The following is a 26,237-nucleotide window of genomic DNA, read 5'->3' as shown; positions in this document are numbered from 1 at the left end:
AAGATCTTGTCTTCACACAAAGAAAAAGATATCTTCAGAACACATCGGACAAACATTAAAAACCAGACAATCTCACTTTCCAATATCTGCTCTGAAGATTCTCCCCAGAAGCTAGCTCACTTCCTGAAAATTTTCTAACAATGATGCTAATTTTAAAGCTTGCATTGTTGAACTCTGCCCGCCTTTATCCTTCCTTCCTGTTCATGGTTTTTACACTGGTGCCCAGGGCTCCTTAAAGACTGCCTCATTATTTAAGAATTACTAAAGGTTAGCTGGATAATTGCCACGGCCTTCACAGAATGTCTCATACATCGCGATCCTAGCAACAAAGGAAAGGATTAAGGTGTCTGAGATTATTTACTTGTGTTACTAATCAGTTCCATGAATTCCCCAAAAAACTCAGCACAAACTGGATGGTTACTTTGGAGGTTAATCTAAGCTTGATTTACCAAATATTTTAATAATTAGAGTCAGGAAATAATAATACCTTCAAAACTAACCATCTGTTAAATATATTACAGCTCTTTCTTGCAGGGAATTAAAACTCTGTTTTAAAATGTCTTGAAGAGAGCAATTTGGCAAGTAAACTATTATTTCTAGAAAGTTCTTAGAGTAGCTTCTCCTGAATAAAGTAAGTTAATAAATGTGCCTGGCTGCACACCCGGCAGGCTTAGTAGAGTCCTCCCAAGAACAAGGGAGCTGCTATAGTAGTGCCCTCAACACCAGCCTGCCCACCTAAAGAAATTTTTTGTCAACTAAAATAGCGATAAATTAGACAATAAAAAAGCCAATAGCTTTCAAAGAGCTTGTATTTTGACATCTACCCATTGGTATTTCTTTGGTATTGTTACATAGCTTGAAATACCTGTAAGTTAAACATGTGCACACTAAAATCCCCTGTGGCTAAACAGAGATGGTACCACACAAATAGCAAGCTTTGCTGTAGCATGTAGAATATCTTTTGGACAAGCCCTCGGAACCCACCACATATTGCAGTCTGGGCACGACCTACCTGGTTCTGGTTTAGGAGGGGAGCCATCCGTAGGACTTTCTGACATTATTGCTCAGAGATAAAAGATCAAGCCAAAGTCTTATGTGGAGTTTTAAGTTGTATAAAAAAAGACGACTTGGACAACTCTGTCCGTCTGTCCTCGCAAGAGCGAACACAGCTTTAAGAATGGAGCTTCTACTACTTGGGCTCCTCTCAGACTCTGCAGGAGACAGACTATCCCAGCTCAGACACACTATCAAGCTTGGCTTCTCCAGTGAGTCCAGGGGCTGAGTTGGCCTCTCTTGAGTTACTGGAAGGACAGAGACCTAACTATCTAGGATGTCTCACACTAGGTCCAACTAGTGTCATCTAACCACCAGGTTCCGAAGAACAGGCTTTGTCAATGGTCAATAGCAGAGAGCATCGCTTTCCCCAGGTACAGTGCAAACAATGTTCAGGTTACAAAGGACTTCTGCATTTCCAGGGCTCTGTTAAAATGTGCTATTAGCAAAGAAAAGGAGGTTGAACTCACAGAGGAAGACAAATAAAAGAAAGTAACAGAACAAGGTTTGTGACTTCACAGACAGACGTGGCATCTGAGGTGAGGCCGGCAGAGAGCTGGGTCTAGGATGACAAGAGACAAAGCAGCGTTCTCCTCCACGCAGACCGAGAGAACACTTGCAACAGAAAGTGGGGTGGGGCAGCTTCTGAAATGCAGGCGCCAAACCAGAGTCTAAAGTGTTTCTTTGGGGATGAGCACAAAGCATCAGATGGAGGTGAGAGGAAGCCCACGACTTCTAAGGAAGGAAGGAAGGAAGGAATATGTTCAAGGATTCAGTTCCAAGAACGGTTCTATGCGGGAGATAGTCTCTATTAAAGTTTAGAGGCTCTGGAAGCCACATTGTACTCTTAATAAATGTTTAAAGCAAGGTTTAGATGATCTGAACAGACTAGATCCTGGTATGGACATGTGAGCTGACACCTCGCTTCAAATGGAAGGGAGCAGAAAGAGGCCACAGACCCAAACTGAAGCAGGCCGTGTGCTGAGAACGACCGCAGTATGGGTGAGTGAACAAGATTTCGGTCATAGTTCAGAAATTTAGCATGCATATATTAAGATAGATAACTGACATCATGCAAAATGAAAAAGAATGATCTGGTGACATTGTATTTATTATTTAATATTGAATATATAATCTAGGATGTCTATAGACCTGGGTCTTCTAGTCGGCTGCAGCAAATAAAGAGGGTAGAAAGCTGCCCCAAGGCCGCATCTACTGTGGGTTTCCCTATACGGCACAATTCAAATGGGACACCATCTTTTTAACTTAAAAAGGTCTGTTGTGTCAAAAAAAAAAAAAAGTTCTGATGTATTTCAGAATTGTAATTTCTCTCCTAAGAAGATGCATGTTCGCAGAGTCAAATCCTGAGCTGGGTAAGAGAGTCTCTTCCTATCAGCCAAATACCCTGGCCCCTACTTCTCTAGAAAACATCTTCTTTAATTCTGGCCTCAGCATGTACATTTCCTATAGACTGGTTTTGGATACAGATTAAAAAAAAAAAAAAAAAAAAAAAAAAAAACAACGATTCTCTGTGAGGGCAATGCATTCAGTTACCAGCCAGATAGCTCTGCAGAAGATTAGCTTCTAAAGGGATCTGCATGAAATATGGTTTTTCATTAAAAGAAAACAGACTGCAATGAATGGCTAATGTGGAGCACTGAGAACAAGTCGGCTTCCCCAGACCTCCTAGTCCTTCACGAACATTTGCCAATGAATACTTATAAGACCATTATAAACAGAGCTATTATTACCCTATCTCAGGTATGGACCAAATAAGAGGACCGAGCACTAGAATAAAAGACCAGAACCACTGCAGTATGACGGAACCAGAAGCCTGGGTTCTAACATGAAAATTTCCTACAGGATGGACTTTGAACAGACATGGGGGTACCTGGTGTCTCCAAGCACCAGCAGGCTCACCTGACCCCCACAGCCCTCCATGCATGGCAGCTGTAGAGTGTGGCAGCCAGCTGACAGATGACTACAGAGTTCCATCATTTCTCCCAAACCATCAAGAGTGGTACTCACTTTTTTTAATCTCTTCTAGCTTCTCAATGTATTTGGTCATACTGTTACCTAGAAAGAGAAGACACATCTTAGATATGCTTTACTATGAAATCAGGCTGAGAGTGAGCACCCCCCAGTTCCTCTGTCCTGTCACCAGAGAACATGGGACAACAGGCAAATGAGCCACGCGTGGTAAACAGCCTTGTAGATTATGTGGCATCAGCTAAAGAAACGAACCAGGGAAATGCTCTGGTCCAGGTGTACTGCCCCAACCAGTGCCCAGTCTCAGGCAACACAGATGAGCGTTTACAGCCTTCATTCCCTTGTATTACTCTTTAGAGTCAGAGGTTTCTTCCTCCTCATATCCCCCAAAGCCTTTTGTGGTTAGACATACAGGGGAAAACGAAGAAAGAAGCAATCATCGAGTGTCTAAAATCTGCCTCTGTGGCTGCCCAAGCAACTCTTTCCACTCCACTTTGTCTCTGTGGCTTCCCCTCCCTGCACCGTGTATTCCACTATTCATGCTGATGCTGCAGCCTGAACCAGACCACACAATCTGGGCACCAGTATCCACCACGGCCTTGGTGTGCTGGTGTGCGCCACGGAGCACGCCTGCCTGGCCCTCGTGTTTTATGGTCTGGTTCTACAGTACTCAGCCCTAGCCAAGGTGGTTTGGAGCATTTTCATGCTTCAAAACCAGTCCATGATCATTTGGTTTCCAAATGAATTAAATTCTAGCTTTCAAGCCAGGGCTATTATTATTTTTTTAAACTGAGTGTGCTGCAATTTGATTTGATTCAACATGGCAAGTTCTATCTTACACCTAAACATGGTAAAAGAAAAACATTAAAAATAATTTCTCATTTCTACAGTTTTGCTCCTCTTTAGACCTTGAGATTCAGCCTGACTTCAGATCAAAGTAATGCTTTTAATGAATGACAGTAATTCTGAACTTTTTCATGTTTGGGTCAGAGACTGAGAGAAAAAAAAAGTCCCATTTTAAACCCCCAAATGTATTTTCAAAATAACACCATACTTAATTTGTTATTAAAAATTTACCATGAATTCAGTATAGAATAAACACTCACTATTTTAGGTTTATTTTTAGTTATTATTGTTACTTTTGTCTGTTTTTATCTTAGGACATACACTATCAGGATAGGAAGGGTGCAGTGCACCCCTAAACTCAGATGGTATCCTTCCAGAATCTCAGAGAGAAATCGGGGCTGTTAAGGAGGCTTGAAGCCAGCTCAAGGGGCCCTGCCTATGTTTCAGAAGACCCTCCCAAGTCCCCAAGAAGCAGACAAGAGCCAAATACAATGTGTTTTAAGAGCTTTGGGTTTTTCTTTCTTGGGTCAAAGCTTTCTTCCTCCTTTTGTGGGGAGGATATACAGAGGGAGAGAAAGAAAGAGCCAATACTCCTTAAATATCTAAAACAAGCCTCTGACCTGCAAACTGACCCAGGAATTCCACAGCAGAGACCACAGCAGAGACCATCAATTCTTCTGATCCCCACCCTCTTCCCTACTGCAGCTCTGAGCCCAAGTGTGGACTTGCCAGTCAACACACCGAGGTTTTGAAGAAAACACCAATTAGTTTGCTGTTCAGCATCTTATAGACTTATCCTTAAAACACTCGACACAAGAGCCCCAGTGACAGGTCCCTTCCTGTGTCTCCTACACTGTGTGTGGCTGGAGCAGCAGTTTCTTTAGGTTTCTTTAGGTTTAGGGGGAGCTTCAGGCGACTTAGTCAGAAGACTGGGAGGAAAAAAAAGAACCCTCATCAATTTGCCCAGCAATGCAGCAACTCACCAATTATTCGAGGATTAGCATTCCCACCCTCCCAGTTTCTAGTACGGTTCACAGAACCACCTGGCTTTTCCACTGCTGTTTTATTGTGACTGGTAGTGGAGATTGAGCCCCAGGCTTCCTGCATGCTAGGCAAGGAGTCTACCTTAAGTGACAATCAAGTCCTCCTGTGGTTTGAAATGCATGTAACTTGTGTTCCTTCTTTGAGCACAGGATCATTTTGATGCTACAAATTTCCTGAGGAATGGAAAACAACAGCCAGCTCCACTGATTTAATCTCTTATTAAAATATTGTAGTCACAACTAATACTGTTTATATTAACAAAGTATCTAAAATTTATATATGAATATATGTATTTTTTTTAATTTCTGCAGTGCTGGGGATTGAATCTACGGCCACAGATGTACTAAGTAAGTGCTCTACCACTAAGCGATAGCCCGCCCTGAAAATTAATCTCTGCACTACCCACACTTCCTGCGGGTTTGCACAGCACCTCATCTTACAGCAGCAGGCCTCAGGCAGAGCAAGGACTTCGCCACCTTTGCTTTTCATACTGAAGGCAGAAAACCAAAAACCTCTTGCGTTTGTTTCTACAAATACTTGGCAAAATTGTAACCAAATCTAAGAGGACAAGTAACAAAAGGCTGTTTTCTTTATAGACATTCACTCTTCCCTGGTATGGAGGAGAAAGAGCAGAGGGTGTCTACTCTGCTTCAGCTGCAGACAGAGACAGTAGGAAGGACTCCCCCGGCCCCTTGTAAAAGGTTTGAATAAGTATGAAAAGTGGCATTTTATCATGCATTTTATAGCGGTGTGTCAAATAGGGACTTTGTCTTAATACATCTAATTGCAACAAAATGACTGGAAATGGACAAACTTCATTGGCCATTTATATATAAGCATGTCTTTTTATACCAAAGGAGCCTGAAAAGCTATCAGAGAGCTAATCTTTTAAGACTTTTTGAAATCCAGTATTATTGCCAAATTTTCCTAAATCAGACTAATTAAAAAACCAAATGAAGCAAAATAAAAGCTGAGCGGCTGTCCACTGCCCAATACTGGATTTGAGTTCCCAGCTCTAGGAGGAAGATGCCAGCAGCTTGCTGACTTTCAGCGCGGTCTTCATGGCTAACCTTGTGCTCTGCCAGCCTTCATTTTCTAGTCCCTGCACTGGCTTCCTCGCAGGAAGTGTGGCCTTTCCCTCCCCTCACTCCTGTAGCAAGCAGCCTGCCTCTAACAAAGCATATATCACTGACTAGACTGCCTTATCTACCGTCTTCTACAGAAAGCCCAGGGCTATTTATCTGTGCACATCCACACATAAAATCTTTATTCCTCTGTTCTAGTGTAGGAGACACTAAAAAGACATTAGTTGGATAAACATACTATAAAACTCTACCATTTGAAAAGTCCTTAGAGAAAGTTATTTTGTAATGTAAATCATCACATGCTGATTTGCCTTGCCTTTCATATATATCCGATCTCCTGATTTCCTTTAGATGACGTGCAACTTTAATGATACACAATTACGCAACAGAGTACACATAGGAGCCATCGACTCAGGCAGCCTAAAAGATGCCTAAGGTGATATTTAGTTTCTACCTTGTTTACCACTGAAGTTGCAATGAAAGATATCTAACAAGAGTTCTACAATTTGAATCAAGAGAAAGAAACAACCCAATTCTATCAGTAGCCCTGTGCAAAGACAGAGTACAATCGATTCACGGAGTGACTCACTGCTTTGATTTTTTCCCCCATTGTGTTCCTATAATTTAATAACGTTATTTGTACTGAGAATGTAACAAAAGCAAATGATTCTGAGCAGCAGTAATCTAGAGAGGGCAAGATTTATAAGGCAGGAATTCAGTTGCTAAGAGACAGCTCCACGGCTTTATTTTTTTCTTCAATATTTTCCTCCTCTATGGAGAAGTTCTTTTGGCTCAGAAGGAGCAGGAAGCGTGAAAAGAGGCACAGTGGTCCTTTGTTAACCCAGATCAGTTATACGTGGGTCTACAGCTTTCTGGTTTGTAAAAGCCTTTCACATACATTCCTTCCTTTGACGTAAGAGACAAATCAAATACCAAATGAAAATGAAGCGCACGTAGCCTGTAATGAGCTTGAGTGCTTAAGATCAAAACTATTAGTGAATCATCAGCGAAAAGAGTGACTAAGAGAGAGAAAAGGAAGTGATGAGTTGTGCAGATGCAACAAAAGGAAGGTGACATTCACAAAAATAAAGAAATCATGCTAGAAAAGACCAAGTGGAGGAGGGAAGCTAAAGAAACGAGAGTTAGACTGAAAATAGAAGGGAGACAACAATGCAGCGACCATGAGAGATGAGACTAGCCCAGGGAGAGCCGGGCGGTTTAGAGTGGCCCTAAGGAAGCAGAGCTGAAACAGAAACCCAGAGAGGGTGCTTGCAACACACAGGGTCCTGCTGCTGGGACTGAGCAAAGTAACTCAAAGCCAGCCCACTCCAGGCATATTCTGGCAATGGAAGGGGCTGAAGAGATATACCTAGGTACCTCTGAAACAAAGGAAATACTGAAAGTTCAGCATAGCCCTGCTGTCAGCCACAGCTGTACTGCAGGGCGCAGGTCTCCTCGAGAACTGGAGTCAGGAGCAGAGACCCAACAGCCTCCTTCAGGAGGAAGAGGTCAGACTCCAGAAGATAAGAATAAAGGCTCACCTAGTTATGCTGGACATGGGAGCTGCCCACTCAGTCTGCCCATTTCCACAGCTGTGGCTACAGAGCTTAAGCACACATCTGTGCTCAGTGAGCCCTTCTCGCTGTGCTCAGTGAGCCCTTCTCCCTGCAGCTTGGGCTCTAAGGTTTCCTCTAGTGTTTTTTTTTTTTTTTTTTTTTTTTTTTTTTTTTAAGCAGGACTCCTCAACGTTTTCACCTATGGCAATGCTAACCTTTGGGCAAAATGATGCGTTTAGGGCTCCCATAGACCTTGATAGCCCCCAAAGGCTGACAGGCTGTACATCTTAGCCTGTAACCCACAGGGTTTGAACACCAGGGAGCTAAGTCACAAAAATACATGGAAATGTAAACATTAAAGATCTCTCCCTGAAGCTGATTGATGGCTAAATGTGAAACACACACACAAACCAAATGCTAGAAGAGGATTTTTCTCCCACACTGACTATAAAGTACTTGGGAGTTTGAAGCAATAAGGCACGCTTGGTTCTTCCAAAAGCTATTACAAAACTAGTTTGAGAGACTTTTGCTTCTAGGAAAGATGGGTAGATGTAATTTATTCCTCCAGCTAAGTCCCACAAAAACCCCAGACAAACCACAGCATAGGAACATACATCTGAAAATCATATTTCTGTTAAGAGTCTAGTATCCAGAATAAACAAAAGAACTTAAAATGTGGAAAAATAACCAGTTTTAAAATGAACAAATGATCCGAATAGACATTTTTCCATAGAAAATAAACAAGTGCCAATAAGCGCACAAAAAAAAGGCGTTCAGCATCATCATTAGTCATTAGAAACACACAAATTAAAATCACAAGAAGATACTTCATGCCCATGATGGTGGACAAAGCAATGGTGAAGATGTGGAGGGGACACAGCCCTCTTGCACTGCTGATGGCAAGGTAAACTGGTGTGGTTTGGTTAGAAAAGTTTGGCATGTTCTCAGAAGAAAAAAAAAAGTATCGTATAACCAGTAATTCAAGTCCTCAATATCCAAGAGAACTAGAAACATATGTACAGAAAAACTTGCATATGTAATGTTCTTAGACATACCATGCCCAAAGACTATAAGTAATCTAAATGTTCATCAACTGCTGAGCAGAGAAGCAAACAGAATACTTGTACAATAGACCATTCCTTGGCAATAAGAAGGAACAAAGTACTGACATTTGCTGTGGCATGGATAAACCTTGATAGATTACACTATGTCAAAGGGAATAGACACAACAGGCCACATACAACTCCACGTATATGAATGGTCAGAATAGGCATATCACAGAAACAGAAAAAGACCAGTAGTTCTCACCATAGTCAAGATGTTCTCTACAAATTGATAAATAGTTGCTATTAAAAACCAGCCTTTTTGCAGTGTGGTGGTGCATGCCTTTAATCCCAGCACTTGGCAGGCAGAGGCAGGTGGATCTCTGTATTCGAGGACAGCCTGGTCTACAAAATGTTGCAGAACAGCTAGAGTTGTTACACAGAGAAACTCTGTCTCAAAAAACCCAAAACAAAACAAAATAAAAATCAGCCCTTTTACAAATGTAAAGAAAATTATTCTAAAATTTATATGGGAAAGCAAAGAAATTAGACTAGTTAATATAATTTTGTAAAGAAAAACAGAATGGGAATAATGAGGCTAATCAATTCTAGGTATCCAGTTTACTATGCAGCCACATTAATCAAGACTGTGGTATTGGCAAAAGGCTACACAGACAGATCACGGGGACAAAACACGGACCTGTAAATAAACCCGTATAAATATTCTCCTGACTGTTGACACTGATGAAGATGCCAGAGCAGTCAGAGACCCTAAATTAGAAAGCTAATCTTCATCTCAGTCAGCCCTCCCTACATGAAAGCAGTTCAAAATGTATCATGGACTTAAATGTAAAACCTAAAAACTTTAAGGAAAAAAAATTGTGACAGAAAGCATCTCTGGGATATAGTTTAGGTCAGGAGTTCTTTTTTTTTTTTTTTTTTTTGGTTTTTCGAGACAGGGTTTCTCTGTGGTTTTGGAGCCTGTCCTGGAACTAGCTCTTGTAGACCAGGCTGGTCTCGAACTCACAGAGATCTGCCTGCCTCTGCCTCCCGAGTGCTGGGATTAAAGGCGTGCGCCACCACCGCCCGGCAGGTCAGGAGTTCTTAAAGTGGATGATTGGAAATATGATTACTAAAAGGAAACAGATAAAAGCGAACCTCGTCAAGATAAAAAGGTTTTTTTCTTCAAAGATTGCCAGGAGGAGGAAAAGACAAGCTACAGATGAAGAAAGGATACTTATAAACTATGCCTCTCGCAAAGGGTGAGCATCTAGAATCCAGAAGAAACTGGAAATTCAATGGCAAAAATGCAAGTAACCTGGTCAGCATAGGTATTTCAGCCAAGCAGACAGACAGAAAAGAATCACATGGAAACAAAGAGCCCTCATTCGCTAGCCGGTGAGTGTAACTGTAATGCTATACTACCACTACAAACCTTATCAGTACAGGAAAAGTAAAAGATGGCGCCGCCGCCACATACAGGTGAAGATGTGGAGAAAATGGTCATGCATCTCCTACTGGTGGGAACGTTAAATGGTACAGCCACTTTGGAATATAGTTTGACAGTTTCTTACAACCAGGAGGCAAAGGCAGGAAAATCAGGAGTTCAAGGCCCGTCTTGGTTATAAAAGGAGTCTGTGGCTAGTCTGGGCCACATGAGACTCTGTCTCAAAAAGAGACAAAACAAACCGACTCAAACCAAACTATAAACTATGACCTAGCAATTGCCTCTAGGCAAAAAAAAAAAATCACTAAGACTTGCTCATACACAAAAATAATCTGTAAACTAATGCCTACAACACTTTATTTTTTATTTTTGTTTTGTAACTATCCCCCAAATGGAAACAGTGCTAATTTCCTTCAACTAGCAAGTGATTAAGCCAAGTACAGCCATACCAGGGAATACTAGGCAATAACACAAAGAACACACTGCTGCTACCCACAACAAACTTGAAGCTCCAGAAAATTCTGCCCAGTGAAAAATACCCACCCAGGCTGGACAGCATGGCTCTGTGGTAGAGCCACAGTCTAGCAAGTGTAAGGCCCCGTGTTGACTCTCCCCTCCCCCGTCCGGGATCCACACGGATAAAAGCAAGGAGAAGAAACAGAAGACTAGCAGAGCACAGTCCGCAATGCTGCATGCGGTACAGCTCCACAGATGTAGCGCTCAGAAAAGACAATGACAGGATGACAGACTGGAAAAATTAGCAGTTGTGAAGATTAGAGAGGGATGGGAGTGGAAAGGAGGCAGGGCTCCTAAAGCACCACATGGGAATCTTTGTGAGGACGGCAGTAGCCCATAGCCTGGCTGCACATGTCGATGCTGTTATCACCATAGCAATAGTGCAGGCGGGGAGAAACTAGCAAAGAGTATGCAGAATTTCCATCTTGTTTCTTACAAATGCATCTGCATCCACAATTAGTTCAAAATAAAAAGCTTAATTAACAAAAAGCAATTTAAAACTCGTGGGATATAAAAGGATTCTGGCATTTAGTATGCACAACAAAATCAGATGCTATGTATTACATTAAAAATTAAAATTAATTTCAGATGCCATTATTAAGTCAAATTTTTGTTATGGATTAAACTGAAGAGATATACAGGGGTGGTACAAATTCCTACTTATTTCCATGAGAAAAACTTTATGTAGGTATAGATAAATCTAGATATCCGAAATAAACCTGGGCTCTTAAATTTTGCTTGTTTATTGTGGCACAAGAAATAGAACCCAAGGCCTAGCAAATGCTAGACCTGTACTCTACCACTGAGCTATACTCCCATTCCTTTAAAAGACAAAATTTTAATTTCTAGTAATGGGTAGACCGCTGTGAGTTCAAGGCTCGTCTGATCTATATGGCCTGTTCCAAGACACTTAGGGATCCGTAGCACAAAAACGTACAGAGGTAAAAAGATTTTGACTGAAATTCATTTATTTACAGTGGTTTTTAACAAAAGAGACGAGCCCCTTACAACACTATAGCACTGTGAGTCTTCCAGAAAGATGGATGACTTGCTATTGAGGGGAAGCTGGAGTTGTTGAGGATACTGTGGCAGAAGAAACACTGGGGGTGGGGGGTGGGGGTGATACACAGGACAAGAAGTCTAAGAGCCAGACCATCAGGCTTGGGACCCACTCTCCAGTGTTGACTTCCTCACCCTGTCAAAGACCCTAGCTTTTATCTCCTTCACTGAAATCTGAGTAAATTACAAAATCTCCAGGTCATGATTTTCTCCTTTGGAACAGTAATAATATTTTCATTTGCCTATCACACAAAATATTTGCAATAATAAATATCCGTGTAGCATGGAGATGCTTCAAAGAAATAGTACGTGCAAATCTGGTACTGAAAACATTTGTATCTATGCTAGTTAGGAAATGCAGAATGGAAGAGCGACTGGAGCAAGGGAAGAAGATTTAGACGGAGGGGACCCTCCCCTTCACTCTCCTCAGGTGGCTTCAGACACCTCAGAGAAATTCTGAACTGCGAGGGAAAGGCTGAAGAGAACAGAAACAAGCAACTCAAACCTCACAAGACTGCAGAGCCACTGAGATCTGGGCATCAGCATCAGCAGAACTCGGCAGAGATTCGGACAGTATGGAAATTAGCAAGGTTCTCTTGCAACTACTTTCACCTAGGGGCAGCTCTAATCACTCTCGGCTGGCATTTTAGTTTCTCTCAAGCCAGTCAGCCTTCACTTGAGTCTCGGTGCTCTAATTGCAAAAGCCACAACCCACAGCCATCCTCCTATCTAGCGGAGTCCACACTTTTACATGCAGTCAGCACTGTGCAAACACTGGACTGAACAAACACGCACATGTATAATCTATTGCTGTCAGTTTGATGGAGTACACTTAAGGTGCTCCAAAATGGACTGTGACCTCCTGGTATTTACTCAGCGTCAGGCCTGTAACTTATTCAACAATGGCTTCAATTCCGATGATTTCCTTTTCTTGATTTAGATTATTTTAATGGGGTAAGCAACAATAACTGAAATTACGTGAGTGTGAAATTTTACTGGTAACAAAAAAAAAAAAAACAGCTTTCAAAGACATCAGGCAAGACAATAAGAAACTTCCAGCTATGGTTGACCCCAGTTTGATGGGCTCTCTCCTGTCTATCAATAGCTATTAGATTTTTACAATTCTGCTTCTGATTGTGACTTACCAGTATCCAGTCTTGACTTGATATGTTGATACCTTGGGTTCTGTGGTATCCGCCTGGTCAGGTACTACAACAGAAGACAATTCACAAGGAAGGGGTTACCATGAGAATTGTGGTGGGAAGAGGAACACACGCTGAAATTTCAGGTTCTAGTGACAAATGAGGTTCAGAGGGTCAGAGCCTTTATAGAAAGGGCTCACAGTACATTTCCTCCAGTGGAGGTAGTTTACCTTGTTCCTATGAAAACATTTCCACATTTTATCAAAATAATCTCAGAGTGCTGTGTGCTAAGGAAAAAATACCTTAGGAAGGTTATCTTCCAATGAAGTACTATGCTGGTTCCCTTTTAATGTCATTCTTTTTATGACGGCTTCAGGGCCATCTCCTCTGGACACTCCTAGGTCTTATCCACAGCTCCCTACAGTGTGGCGGGCTGGATCCAGATGCTCCAGATGCTGGCTGGCTCTCTGGGGTTCCACAGATGTCACTGCCATGGCATCTGCTCTGTGGCAGCTGAGGCTCATGTGGGCTCAGGGTGAACTTACGGTCGGCAGAGATGTCTGTGTCAGATTTGCCGTGTGTTGTGCTATGTTCTGGTAGTTAACCCTTGGAATCCAAGTGCAGACAATCCCCCATGGTAAATCCCTGAGGTGAACGCAGAAGCCAGTAAGGAAGGGCAAGCTCAGAATAAAGAGTGTCTGCGCTGACCTGTTTCTAGTCTACGGATATGAAAAGCATGTGTTATGGACAAGGGACCCCCCGACCTTCATCTCCTGCACACGATCCCATGTTGCATCGGTGGGGACTGTCCCTCCTAACGTCACCAGCTCAGGCAGATAACTGCCAAGAGTGCTTTTCCTCAACTTCTCTTTGGCAAAACTTTTGTCCACCGTGAAGCTGCCTGAGGCAGAAAGAGACACTCTCCTCCTGGCCTGTAGAATATGGAACCCCATCCCATCCTCCACATTTAGATCTTCTCCTCTAGTTTGGGATTTTCTTGAAGACAGGGACAATGCGTTGCTCATGTTTGTGGGACCCAGTACATGCTAAGTCGCTGATTATGTGTCTGAGGACTGAACTATACTACCTAGCTCCTAAGGGAGAATGTCAAACTTAGAAAGACTGGATCACTTGCCTTAGCTAACAGCGAGTGACAAGCATGCTGTTGGGGGGGGACTGTGAAATAAATCACACCTTTCAGAATGGCCTACAAAGCACAGAAACAGCCTAGCATTTCTATGATTTATGCAATCAGAGCCCAAGAAAAATTTTTAAAAACTGAGGGCAGTATGACCAAAGCGATGACTTGGTGGGTAAAGGTGCTTTCTACCAACCCCGATAACCTGCATTCATCCCTAAGACCCACATGGCGGAAGGAGAGGACCAACTCCGGAAGGTTGTCCTATGGCCTTAACACTACATACACGCATCTGTGCACATACACAGTGAAATTTAAAAAAAAAAACAACAAAACAAAACTGGGGGTACCTATGGAGAATTATCCATTTTTAATTTTTTAAAATTTTGCCAAGTAAGTACACAAAATCCTCACAACTTCCACTTGCCATTTTATTTTTTAGGTAAGTATATTTGTTTTTTAATTAAATTAATTTTTAAATGGTATAACACATAATCTATCTGCTATTTTTTTTTTAACACTGAGGATCAAACCCAGGGCCTCTCATATGCTAGGCAACCAAACTATACCACTATACGCCAGCCCCACCATCTGCTATTTCAATTACCTAAAAGGTTAAAAAAAAAAAAGCCCGCAGGGTAAAAGGTCAGTTCCTTCATGTTATTAAAAAGCCAATGACGTTGTCTGTGTTTTTCATTTCACACCAGGCAAGTAAAACCTTTATTATGAACACTGAGCACGGATCCGCTGCTAGTGTTTGCAATCACTGAGCTGACTGAGCCTCAGAAATATGGTGGAAAACTGGCTTCCTGTTGTGAGCAGTGATGGCTGTCTAGAAGAGCAAGGAACAAGGCCAGCTCCAACACCTTCCCTAGATGAAGATGGAGACAGTTCTTAAGAGAAAGAACAGCGCGCAGACACAGAGAGAAACTGGAGGCCAAGTTCTCAGAGGCAGACAATACCAAGAAAAATTAAACAGGGAAGCAAGTCCAGCGCACACACACACACACACACACACACACACACACACACACACGTCTCACTTATCTTCAGCTTCAGCTGAGGGACTTTTCCCCCAAGTCTATATTTTTATCATTTCTATACCCTAGTTCCTGTTTTTACTTTTGTTTTGTTTCCTAGCAAAGCTTCTTTTGAAAAATTCCAGGCTAGTCTCTGCCGAACCATGGATATTTGTCCATCCCTCGGCCACATAGCTGAGCCGTGAGGGCGCCTCAGGGGACCAGGTGTGGTGGCAGCAGAATGATGAGGGAGGGAGTGTGGACAGCTGCAGCTGCGGAGGCCTCCCCACCCCCGGTTTTCCCTTACATGGACTAATGAGAAATCCATATGCCGCTGGAGAAAAATGTCAGATTTCTTTCCCAAGCTCTCATTTCTGTTCCATTTCTTAGTCCTTTCTAGGACCTGCATGGACAGTAAGCTCTGTGTGCTACATTGCCAGCAGAGTGTCTTAGGATCTGAGGAAGAGCCACACTTTCTTCCTGAAAACTCCTGCTTTGGGGATGGCTGCCTCTTGACCTACTGACCAACTGGCTTTGTTTCCATGATATACACAGGCTGGAATGGTGGGAAGTGGAAGGCCTGTGACCAGAAGCCGGTTCAAGAGAGACTGTTCATTCCTTCTACAAACACTTAGTGAGTGCCTTTCATTCCAGGGACATTTATTACTGAGGGCCTGGCAGATGCAGGTCCCTCTGAGGAATGCAGAGGTAAAAACAGGCCTGGCCATCACCCCTTGCTCTCTGCAGCTATTTGGTGTCAATGTGACAAGGAGAGGGAACGGAGGGGGATGGGGACACGTGAGACTAGTACCTTAACAAGGCCAAGAGTCAAGAAGTGCTGCCGAGAGAGTGCTGAGTTCTGAGGGTCATGGTGGGTAGTGAAAACAGTGGTGTGTGGGCACTATGAGGCCCCAATAATAGAGAAGCCCAGGGGAACCGTGAGGACAGAGTGTAGGTGACATCTCAAGAAAGCTAGTCAACACTGGAAGGCATGGAGTACTGGGGACTCTGAGAGGACAAATGGCACTGGAGAGGCAGGGCGGGGGCAGATCACAGAGGACCTTCTATCGAGAAAACCTAAGGCACTTTGCCTTCTGTCCTGTCAATCAGTGGTTTCCAATAGGTGTGATTTTGCCAGCTCTGTACCCAGGGACATTTATCAAGGTCTGGAGACATCTGGGTTGTTACAACTGAGTCGTGGTGGTGGTGGTGGTGGGGGGGGTGGGGGTGGGGGTGGTGGTGGTGGTGGGGGTGTGTTGCTGGTGTTTCCTAGGAAAAGGCATGAGAGACTGGGGAACATCCTATGACAAGAGCCAGCCCAGATGTCGACAGTATGGAGCTTGAGAAGCCCAAGAGGAGAGGACTGGGAGCCACTGAAGGTTTAGGGAGGCGTGGTGAGAGCTCATTTACATTTTGGGATGATCTATCTGCACAATATTGAGAATATGATCATAGTCAAGAGAAGAGGCACAAAAATCAGCGGAGAAGCTCATGCTAAGAGGACAAGGAAGCCTTATAAAAGTAGCAGCACAGAGATGAAGAAGGTTTTGAGAAATCTTTGCAGTGTGAAGCTGGGGTTGTAGCTCTGCCTAGTGCCTGCCCCTCCATCTTTAACATGTAAAATCAACATGGCTACTCATGGACCACCATAAAAAGAGGGCAGTAGCACCATAACCGTCAGAAAAAGTAGTGAAAAGAGAAGCATATATGGAAAAAACATTATGTAGGAAGTTTGGGGACATTAAGCAGGGATGTTTGTAGGTTATCAAAAATAGAAGTGTCCAGCTGACTATATGGACATCGAGATCAGGAGAAAACTAGGTTAAAAAACAATTTGGGAATTATTCATATATAGGCTATGAAGCCAGGGGGACTGTCTAAAATCATTCTAGAAACAGTGTGCACTAGGAAGACATTTCCCAACCTTGACAGTCAGGTGGGGAAGAGCCCTGGCTGGGATGCAGGAGAGGCCAAAGGAAAGGAATTACAAAAACTAGGAGAAAAGATTTACAGGAAGAAGGAAGGAGTCAACACGGAACAAAGCTGTCAAATCCAAGAACAAGAGGCCAAGCAAGAACAGACAAACAAGAATCCAGGTCAATTAACAGAACAGAAAAGTAAATTTGGATTTACAAATCAGGACATTGTTGATGGGGCTAGACGGAAGCAATTAAAGGAGAGTAAGAAGGGCAGAAGCAAAAACAATAGGTAAATTATGGGGGTGGGGAAGGAGACTTGTCAAGGTGAACTCTCTTTCCTCTCCCTTTTCCTCTCCCTGCCTCTCTCCTCTCTGTGGTGCGGTTTTTATGTTTTTTTTTGGGGGGGGGGTGAGGGAGGTGTTAAAGGAGAGATTTAAGGATGTGTACAGACAAATGGGCAGAGGCCCAGAGTTCAGGTGGAAGGGGCAGCTTTTGGTACATATTTAAAATAAATATTAAAAAAAAATCCATGGTTATAATAAAGCTCATCATGAGCGGGCAGGAAATTGAGAAAGTTGGTGTTTGTAAATTACTACAGGCTTTTTGGAAATAAGCAGCTGTGTCCAAGACACTTTAAGGTGCACTATCTTAGTCACTTTCCTGTGGCTCTGACGAACACCATGACCACAGAGCCACCCCACGAGGGAAGGCTTCATTTGGCTCCATGTCCTTAATAGTCCATCTTGGGAAAGGGGCTCTGCCCTGAACACCATCAGGACCTGTCAGAGAACCTTGTGCTAACAAAACAGCAGGAAGTGTTTGCCAGATACACTGAAACTGGGCACAGTGGCAGACACCTGCAACCCAGCTCCTTTGGAGGGTTGGGGGAAAGGTGTGAGTTCTAGGACAACTTGTAAGAACCCAACTCAATACACACATGCTAACACACATACAAAAACAAAAACCAAACAAACAAACATGAAGGTCCATGCACACTCTGTAAGAACCCAACTCAATACACACATGCTAACACACATACAAAAAACAAAACAAAACAAAAAACCCACAAACAAACAAACATGAAGGCCCAAGCACACTCTGGTACCATAAGAGTAGTTCAACATTCAAGACTCTTAGAAGTCTGAAAAAAAGATAGCCCAGACACTGGGTTGAAAAGGCAGACTTCCTGGAAGAATGAGTACTAGATAACAGGGATGGAAAAAGTATTCCAAGTGGAAATAAATTCTACTAGCAAAGCCATTTTAAGGGACTGTTTGAAAAGCAAACTGTTCCTATTTGCTGAAGAAAGCGGAAACTCAGCAGAATGACAATTGCTCCCCTCCTTTAGTGAGCATGTCCTATGGTGTTTGACATCTGACTAAGCATTTTATGTACTTCGTCTCATTTAACCATCAGCCACTGTGACTCTGAACTCCTGCCAGGGTCTTCACATGAGCTCACTGGTAAGTTTCCATGAATCCAGGAAGCTCTGTGAAACATTCTGTGTGTGTGCATTGTCTCTGCCAGGGTCCTGGGCAACCACCAAATTTCCAAAGGAGTATGTAATCCCCAAGACCTCAATAACCATCAGGATGTGGGATCCTGGGCCATAGACAACGCTGGACCTGGAGAGTGAGGCTTCAAATGGAGAAGCCTGACTATAGATTAGGAGTGAGGACTAGTCCTTTCAACAATGGGTCACAGTGAAGATACCGAGGTGTGAGGCATACAATCACGACAGAATTTTAGCAGTGTTCTTCTTTGCATACCGACATACAGATTTGTGAGGATATGAATGTGGGAGAAGAAAGACTAACGAGACGTCCGAAATGGCATCTTTCTGAAGGAACACTACAACAGAACAAAACACACCAGCAGCAGCAAGCTGTCTGGACCACAGGTGCTTTTCTGACTTCCCATCTCTCAAACCAGGTCTCACATGCTGTTTGGCGCCCTTCATTCTTTTTTAAAGACACTGTACATTTTGTTCAGATCCATCCTACTTTTATATTCACAAATGGAGGGGGGGTGAATACTGGTCTTGAGCTAATCACATATTAAAGTAGGTTTTTCAAAGAGGAACTTTTAAAATAGGTGTTTTAATTGGACCAGTTATGTTAATATCAAACAATCATCTTGGCCCAAGACTCCATGTACAACAATACCTACTTTATCAGTAGCTACTACCTATGGCAAACTGTATTTTTCAAGATGGAGTCAAAATCTCCCATCCCATTAGACTGTGGTTTTACTGTCTGCTGTCTGAGGGATGGGGCCTAGGCCTTCCCTCATCTCTAGACTCGGGTGAGCCTGGGGTATGACATCTAAGCTGCGATGGTAAAAGTGGTTCTCTTGGCCACTTGCTCTTAGGACTCAGCCACCAAGTATGGGAAAGTCCAGTCCATATGGAAAAGGACATTGGTAGGAGAGTATTAGCTCCAGTCAACAGACAGCACTGATGGACGCACATGGAAGTGGAGTGTTTGAAAACTTCAGGCTGTCTGCAAAATCACATGTGCTTTCATGAGATAAGCATGTAGCAGAGCTAAGAGCCAGAAGAGATAATGGCAGAAGGGCTCCTGTCAAGTCACTAAATGAGGGCACTATTCATAACAAACCAACATATACCAGGAGTAGTGCCCTACCCTCACGTCTTCTGCCAAGTCTCTTAGGGCTAACAATGGCCAAAGTCCACACTGTCTGAACTTTACTGGCATGCACTACATGACTGTAGTTCTCATGCCCGCTACCAAACATCAAAAATCTACTTGCCAAATATAATGGATATTTTTCCTTGAACTTTCTCAATCCTTTTATACCACATGATAGAATATAATGAAACACAGCACACTTGTTCCTACGGAAATTGGCTTCAGTAATCTCTCTCCCCTGACGTTCCATTGATACATGACTCATTCCTCTGTCAGCTCCCTAATTACTGTGTTTTTCAGGATTCCACCTCCTCAATCAATAGACTCCCTGTGACTCAAAGACTTAGACTTACTTCCTTTTATAGGCTTCTAATCTCCAAATAGTGGAATTTTACCCTTAGCTTCTCCTTTCAGCTTTAGACATATGCTCATTTATTCAAAAGTATCTGTGAACCACCATGCCTGACAAGAGCAGTGCAGGTGACTTAAGGTCCCTATGCTCTCACAAGCATGTCAGAAAAACATGTCCATAAAATCACTGTAGATGATGATAAACTGGAACAGAGAACAGACTGGATGGATGCACTAACTTCACTCCCTCCCAAAACCTCAGTAAGACTTCATTAAAAACTATCTTAAGGATTTAAACAATGCCGAGTCCAGAGAGTGGGAGAAATGGCAGCAATCAAACCCCAGAGTTCTCAAACCCACAGAGAGGCTAGTGACGGAGAAGGCGGAACCCTAGGGAATGAGTAATTAAGTGGCTGGCGGAGGAATAAGCCATATATCACTAGAGATCAACAGGTGAAAATGACTTGATAGACTTAGGACAGCTGAAGAATAAGGGCCAGGGAAAGCCAAGAACAATCTTGAAAAGGCCAAAGAATGGGCCGCCTCCGGCATCCCCACAATGGACTAAAGGAGTGGCTGCTTAAGGGCTGGTGAAAGCTCTCTGGAGCTGGCTCTCCAAACCACACCCCCACACAGACACACCACTGCGAGAGCAAGGCAATTATTTCTTGCCCATCTTGGTAAATGTCACCATCTGTAGCTCCCCATCAGCGGGCCTCTTAATGAAAAACAAAAAACCTCAATATCTCAATCACCTTTTAAAATCGCCTACTCAGAAACATAAATCGAAAACTGATGGCTAAAAGAAATCTGAAAACATCTTACCTCGTCTAAGATGTTTTTTATAAGTGTCCTTATAAAAAGAGAGTACCAGTGGCTGGAGAGATGGCTCGGTTGGTAAAGTGCTTGCCATGCAAGCCAGAGACTTGAACTCCAATTCCCAGCATTCACGTAAAAGGCTGGACAGGATGGCATGTATCTGTGGCCCCAGCAGTGGGAGACTTGGGCAACAGGATGGGGACAGGCAGATTCCCGGAGCTCACTGACCAGCCAACAGAGCTTATCCCAGGAACTCCAGGTTCAGTGAGAGACCCTGTCTCATAAAATAAGCAGCAGAGGAAGACACTAAATGTCGAGTTTTGACCACACACACACACAGGAATGAACATGTACACATGCACATACCACACCTACACCCATAAATAATTTTTTTTTTTTAAAAGACAGAGTCTCATTATGTAGCCCTGAGTGCCCGGAACTCCCTATGTGGACCCGGCTGGCCTCGAACTCACAGAGATCTGCTTGCCTGTGCCTCCTGAGTGCTGGGATTAAAGGTGTGCGCCACTATGCCCAACTTCACAAGTAAACTTTTAAAAAACACAAGACAACTTTTTAAAAAGAGATACCAGGGAACTGCCTCTTTCCTCACATACACCGTGAGGACATCATAAGAAGGTAGCTATCTACAAGCGAAGGCAGTCCTCACCAGAAATGGAGTCAGCTGGCACCCAGAGCTTCAAGACATATTGTTAAGTGGGGGGAAAAAGCAAGTCAAAACACCATATGTACAATACAACATTTATGTAAAATAAAATTACAATATAAATCTCTCCTTGCCACCCGACATAAAATGTGTAGAGAGAAAGTTTTGGAAATGATAATTATGAAAAACATTCTAGTGATAGTGGCGTAGGAAATTTTCCTAAATATAAAGTAGAATAAAAATAAAATTTGATAGTAACAATTACAAGCAGTGATAATGATTTGTAGACACATTATTCATAAGAAGTGTAGACTCAAAGTAAAGGCAGACAGAAACTCCAGGAAAAACAAAAAGCAGGAAGGAATTTAAATTCTAATTATTATCAGCTGTCTACAAAACAGTATCTATGAAGTCAGCAACAATGGCAAGAAAAGGGAACACAGGGCTCAAGTGTTAAAGCAGGAAGCCCCATGGAGAGGCCCAGGCCTGTACTCCTAGCACTCATGACACTGAGGCTGAAGTAAGGTGAGTTCAAGGTTTGTCCAGCTCCAGTGGGAGACCCGATCTTTTTTTGTTTTGTTTTTCGAGACAGGGTTTCTCTGTGTAACAGTCCTGGCTGTCCTGGAACTCACTTTGTAGACCAGGCTGGCCTGGAATTCACTGACATCTGCCTGCCTCTGCCTCCCTGATGCTGGGATTAAAGGTGTGTGCAACCACTGCCTGGATGTGAGACCCTATCTTAAAATTAAAAGGAAAAAGAAAGAAAAGGGAAAGACACGAAGATATTTTGCTGAAGAAGTTGTCTAGATGACAGGTGATAACATAACCGCATGAAAAGACTGCCAGTTTGTGTCCACTCAGGAGACACAGACTAAAACCACAATGAGGGCTGGTGAGATGACTCAACAGGTAAAGGCACTCAGTGCCAAGCCTGCCAACCACACGGTGTAAGGAAGAGCCAGTCCTCCAGGTTGTCCCCTGCCCTCCACACACATACCATAGCACACAAGCACTCCACACACAAATGGTTTTCTTTTAATCCCACAATGAGATAACACTGTGTACCTACTGAGAGCAGCTGTAACAACAATGACAATAACAGATGTTAACAAGGTTTTTGCAGAACCTAAGACTCTCATTCACTAGTGACAGGAATGGAAAACAGTATGGTGTTTTCTATTGAAACTAAACATATGCTTACCATACAACCCAGCGACTGGGTTCCCACTTATCTCACAGAAATGAAAATTAATGCCCACACAAAAAGCTGTACCCAAAGACAGGTATCTTTATTTCTAATAGTCCCAAACTGGAAGCAAGCACAACGTCTTATGTTGACTGAACGAGTTAATGAGTGAGCAAACTGAATATCCAAACTACAGGAACTGGTCATCACTAAGGCATCGACTGCACGCACGCTTACCCCGTGTGTCTCAAGGACATCATCCTAAGTAGAAAAAGCCATCTGGAAATTGGCTTTTCTATTGGCGATTCGATTCAAATAGCACTCTCAAGATGGCAGAAGTACAGCAATGGACAACCGCTTTGTGGCTGCCAGGGATGAGGGCAGGACTGGGAGGGGCAGAGGTGCTGAGTTCTCCCCTGTGACTGCGGCTCTACACGGACACAAAGTAGACTATATGGAGCCTCCACCTACGCACAGATCGGGCAGACTTTACTACTCTAGCTCTCGCGCACTTGCGGAGCACAGCGAAAGGCACAGACCTCTCTCGCGATGTTAGCACCTTTCTGCAAAGCTTTGAAAAGGGACATCACAGTGAAAACCGGCTCTTACAAGTGATGCGGGTCTGAGACATAGACATCTCGGTCAGTAAAAGGATGGCTGGCCAAGCATGAGGGCCTGGCTTCCATTCCCTGGGATGTGCTGCCCAGCTAGCCTAGCTCAGTGCTGAGTCCCAAGTCAAGGAGAGACTGTCTCAAACCAAAACAACAACAGCAAGAAACCCAAGGTGAACAGCATCTCAGGGGAGTACCTGAGGTTGCTGACCTATACACACACCCCCATACACATACAGGGCCCCCCACATACCCACACACATGAACTCACATACACACACACACAGTGATTCTCTCTCTCACACACAGACACACATAGATACCTCCCACACACACCACAGCAGACATTACAACCAATATAAGAATTAGAAAATAAAGTTAAATTTCTTAAAGCATAAAGACAAAAATAGACAGGAGATAAAAGTGAAAAAATCAGAACCATGGGTCTAATCTCAAAACAACAAATACAAGAAAGAACACGTAGAAAATAAAGTCGACAATAAAATCACTCAAGAAAAAAAACAACAGACTAGAAAGATACCAGTTTCTGGTGTTTACCAAAGAGAGTGAAAACAGACCATAGCGAGGATCTTTTCGGGAAATGTCCTAACATCAGGAATAAAGGGAGGCTGCCTGAAAGAAGCAGGTCACAAAGCAACAAGACGGCTTTGGAGGTTCCTACAGAAACGCTGGCTGCTGGGCCACTGAGCAGTGTTTCCAAGATGTTGACGTTTCCAATCAAGAATTCTATCCTCAGCCACACTCTCAAGTGAGAAAAAGAAAAATCAAAAGGTGAATGTAGAATATAAACAGTTTTAGACATGCCTTACATTTTAGCTCCAAAAGTAATTATGCATTCTTTCTCATGATTCCTGGAAACTTGCCCTCTACCCAAGGAAGGCCATAAACCCAGCAACTGTTTGTACCCTCGCCCCAACATTCTCTTCCTTCTGGATCCCTGACTTCATTAACGAGAACCAACGAGTGGTCCCAGCTGGGAACCCAAGTTACCCATCTCAGTGCCCTCTCTCGAGGGTGATCGTGCCTGCTGGAGGGGTTCACCCTCCTATGTCTCCCTAACTCTGTCCCTACTTCCTAGACCCTGTTTCGACACACATCAACAGAGCCACCTCCTCAGTCTCTCTGCTTCTTGCCTTGGCCTTCTCAACTCCATCCTCCATGGTGTGGCTGCAATTGTGCCTAACATGCAAATCTGACCACACTACCAAAACTTCTTCCAAGTTTCTTGAGTTCTGACCAACAGGCAGAAGGATGCTGTCACCCTACAGCCGCCTCTCCCACCCCATCACATGCATCTCATTAAGCGTTTAAATTTATTTACAGGACACAGTACAGATGTGCACACACTACGGAATTATCAAATCAAGTTAGTAAAGACAGTCATCACCCCATCCTGCTGTATAACAGACCTCAGAATTTTTAGTTCTAACTAACTTGCTATCCTGTGACCAGCGTCTGTGCATCTCTTTGTACCCCATCCCCAACTTCTGGTGACCGCTATTCTACTTTCTTCTTCAACGAGTTGGATTTTATATTTTATATTCCAGAACGGAAGCGACACTGTGTAGTATTTACTATCAAGGCTGAGTGGTGGTGGTGCAAAGGCAGGCATAGATCTCTGTGAGTTCGAGGCCAGCCTGGTCTACAGAGCAAGTTCCAAGACAGCCAGCACTACATGTGAGACCCCGTCTCAAGAAACCAAAAACATAAAATAATAGATATTATTATCATGGCGCTCCAAAGCTCATGTCACAGTTTCTCTGGACACCAGGCATTCGCCAAGAAAGACCTACAACTGGTGTTTGGTCTGAAGGCACAGAAGGCCTCTCTCAACCTGCCTCCATAGACTCCTACAAAGGCTTGGTGGGAGCTCATTTCTCCGTAGCTTTGTCCGTGCTGGGCTAAGTAGCATGCTCTTCACCTGACTACTGAACAGCTTTGATGTGTCTGTCGGTCTCTTCCGACTCCAGAACCTTCCTCGTTCTCTCAACTGAGTTTTATTTTCCTCTAACATCTTCCCCAATATCATCGTACTCGATTCCAGTTTAGTTCCCATCTCTAGACTGAACTCACAAAGGGTGGAGACTTGGTTGTTTTCTTTGTAGGTCTGGAACTTGTTTGGTAAGAGTCAAATCATACTGGGTGACATTATAAATGCAGAAGGGCACGGAAGGTAAACGAGATGAATAAAGTAAAAGGTACAACAGAAAGCATCCCATTTTGCTCCCTTTGCAACGGCTTGGTCTGCTTGTATCCCGACCCTCAGAAGTGATGGGCCCCTTCACCTCCTTCCATGTTTCTGGAGTGTCTTTTATTTTTTACTTGTTTGGCAAGTGTCACTCCTAGACTATAAACTCTTTGAAGGCAGGGGCTGTGTCTTTACGTACTTGGCTCCTCCAACCCTCCAACACTGCAGTCAGGTCAGCATGGGGGGGGGGGGGAGCACGCCTGTCACCAAGGGCGCTTCCTGACGCAGAGCCTAGGCCTGCCCCGCCCCAGGCCCTGCGCTCGGCCCCCTCCTCACGCTGGCTACTTCCCGCCTTCCAGGCGGCGGAAGTGGCCGGCTGTTCGTCCCTGCCCACGTGGCGCCTTTTCCGGTGCGCCCGCCCCCTCCGGCTCTCGGGTCCGGACTTGGCCCTCACCTCAGGATTCCCAATGTGCCTCCGGGCAGACATATCTGCTCCAACCGACCACGCTCGGGGTTCTAGCCTCACGTCTTGCTACTAATCTAGCTTCCTACCCCCACAGCCCGCTCAGCCGCCTCCCTGTAACCTCTTTTCCGATTGGCCAGGCTGTCCAGGCCAGCCAATAAAAGCTCCGTTTACTGTTTCGGCTGGGCGAGGGAGAGCCGCTCAATGGTTGCCAAGGGCAACGCGGGACGCCCGCTAGCTCAGTTTGCGGTGCAGGGGCCTGCCGGCCAGCTCCTGCCTGAAAGCGGGAAGAAGGGCGCGGGGGGAGGGGAAGGCTGCGCCTGCGCAGAACTGAGGCGAGGGGCCCGACCTGAGGCCAAAATGAGAACACAAATTCAGGCCAGGGTGTCCCCCCTCCCCGCATAGCCATTTTAACCAAACTTCGGGG

At 43.9% G+C, this 26,237-nt stretch overlaps 1 protein-coding gene across 2 annotated transcripts in view; it reads right to left on the bottom strand.

Annotated features, from left to right (window-relative positions):
* Window positions 1-25,917, bottom strand: part of Cep41 (centrosomal protein 41) — a 44,012-nt gene extending 18,095 nt beyond the window's left edge. The window contains exons 1-4 of one of the 2 annotated variants that reach the window (XM_050141698.1): window positions 25,802-25,892; window positions 20,684-20,951; window positions 12,784-12,847; window positions 3,082-3,129 (exon numbers count right to left, since the gene is read on the bottom strand). In XM_050141698.1, coding sequence (XP_049997655.1) covers window positions 3,082-3,129; window positions 12,784-12,847; window positions 20,684-20,833 — 262 coding nt within the window. In that variant the 5' untranslated portion in view covers window positions 20,834-20,951; window positions 25,802-25,892. Of the gene's footprint in view, window positions 1-3,081; window positions 3,130-12,783; window positions 12,848-20,683; window positions 20,952-25,801 lie in introns of both variants that reach the window. The other variant, XM_050141699.1, reaches the window with a different exon arrangement.
* Window positions 25,918-26,237: the final 320 nt, after the last annotated feature.

Source organism: Alexandromys fortis, unplaced genomic scaffold, assembly GCF_014885135.2.
Source record: "Alexandromys fortis isolate MF-2015 unplaced genomic scaffold, M_Fortis_MF-2015_v1.1 scaffold_44, whole genome shotgun sequence".
Classification (NCBI taxonomy): domain Eukaryota; kingdom Metazoa; phylum Chordata; class Mammalia; order Rodentia; family Cricetidae; genus Alexandromys; species Alexandromys fortis.
This window is presented reverse-complemented; position numbering and strand designations above follow the sequence as displayed.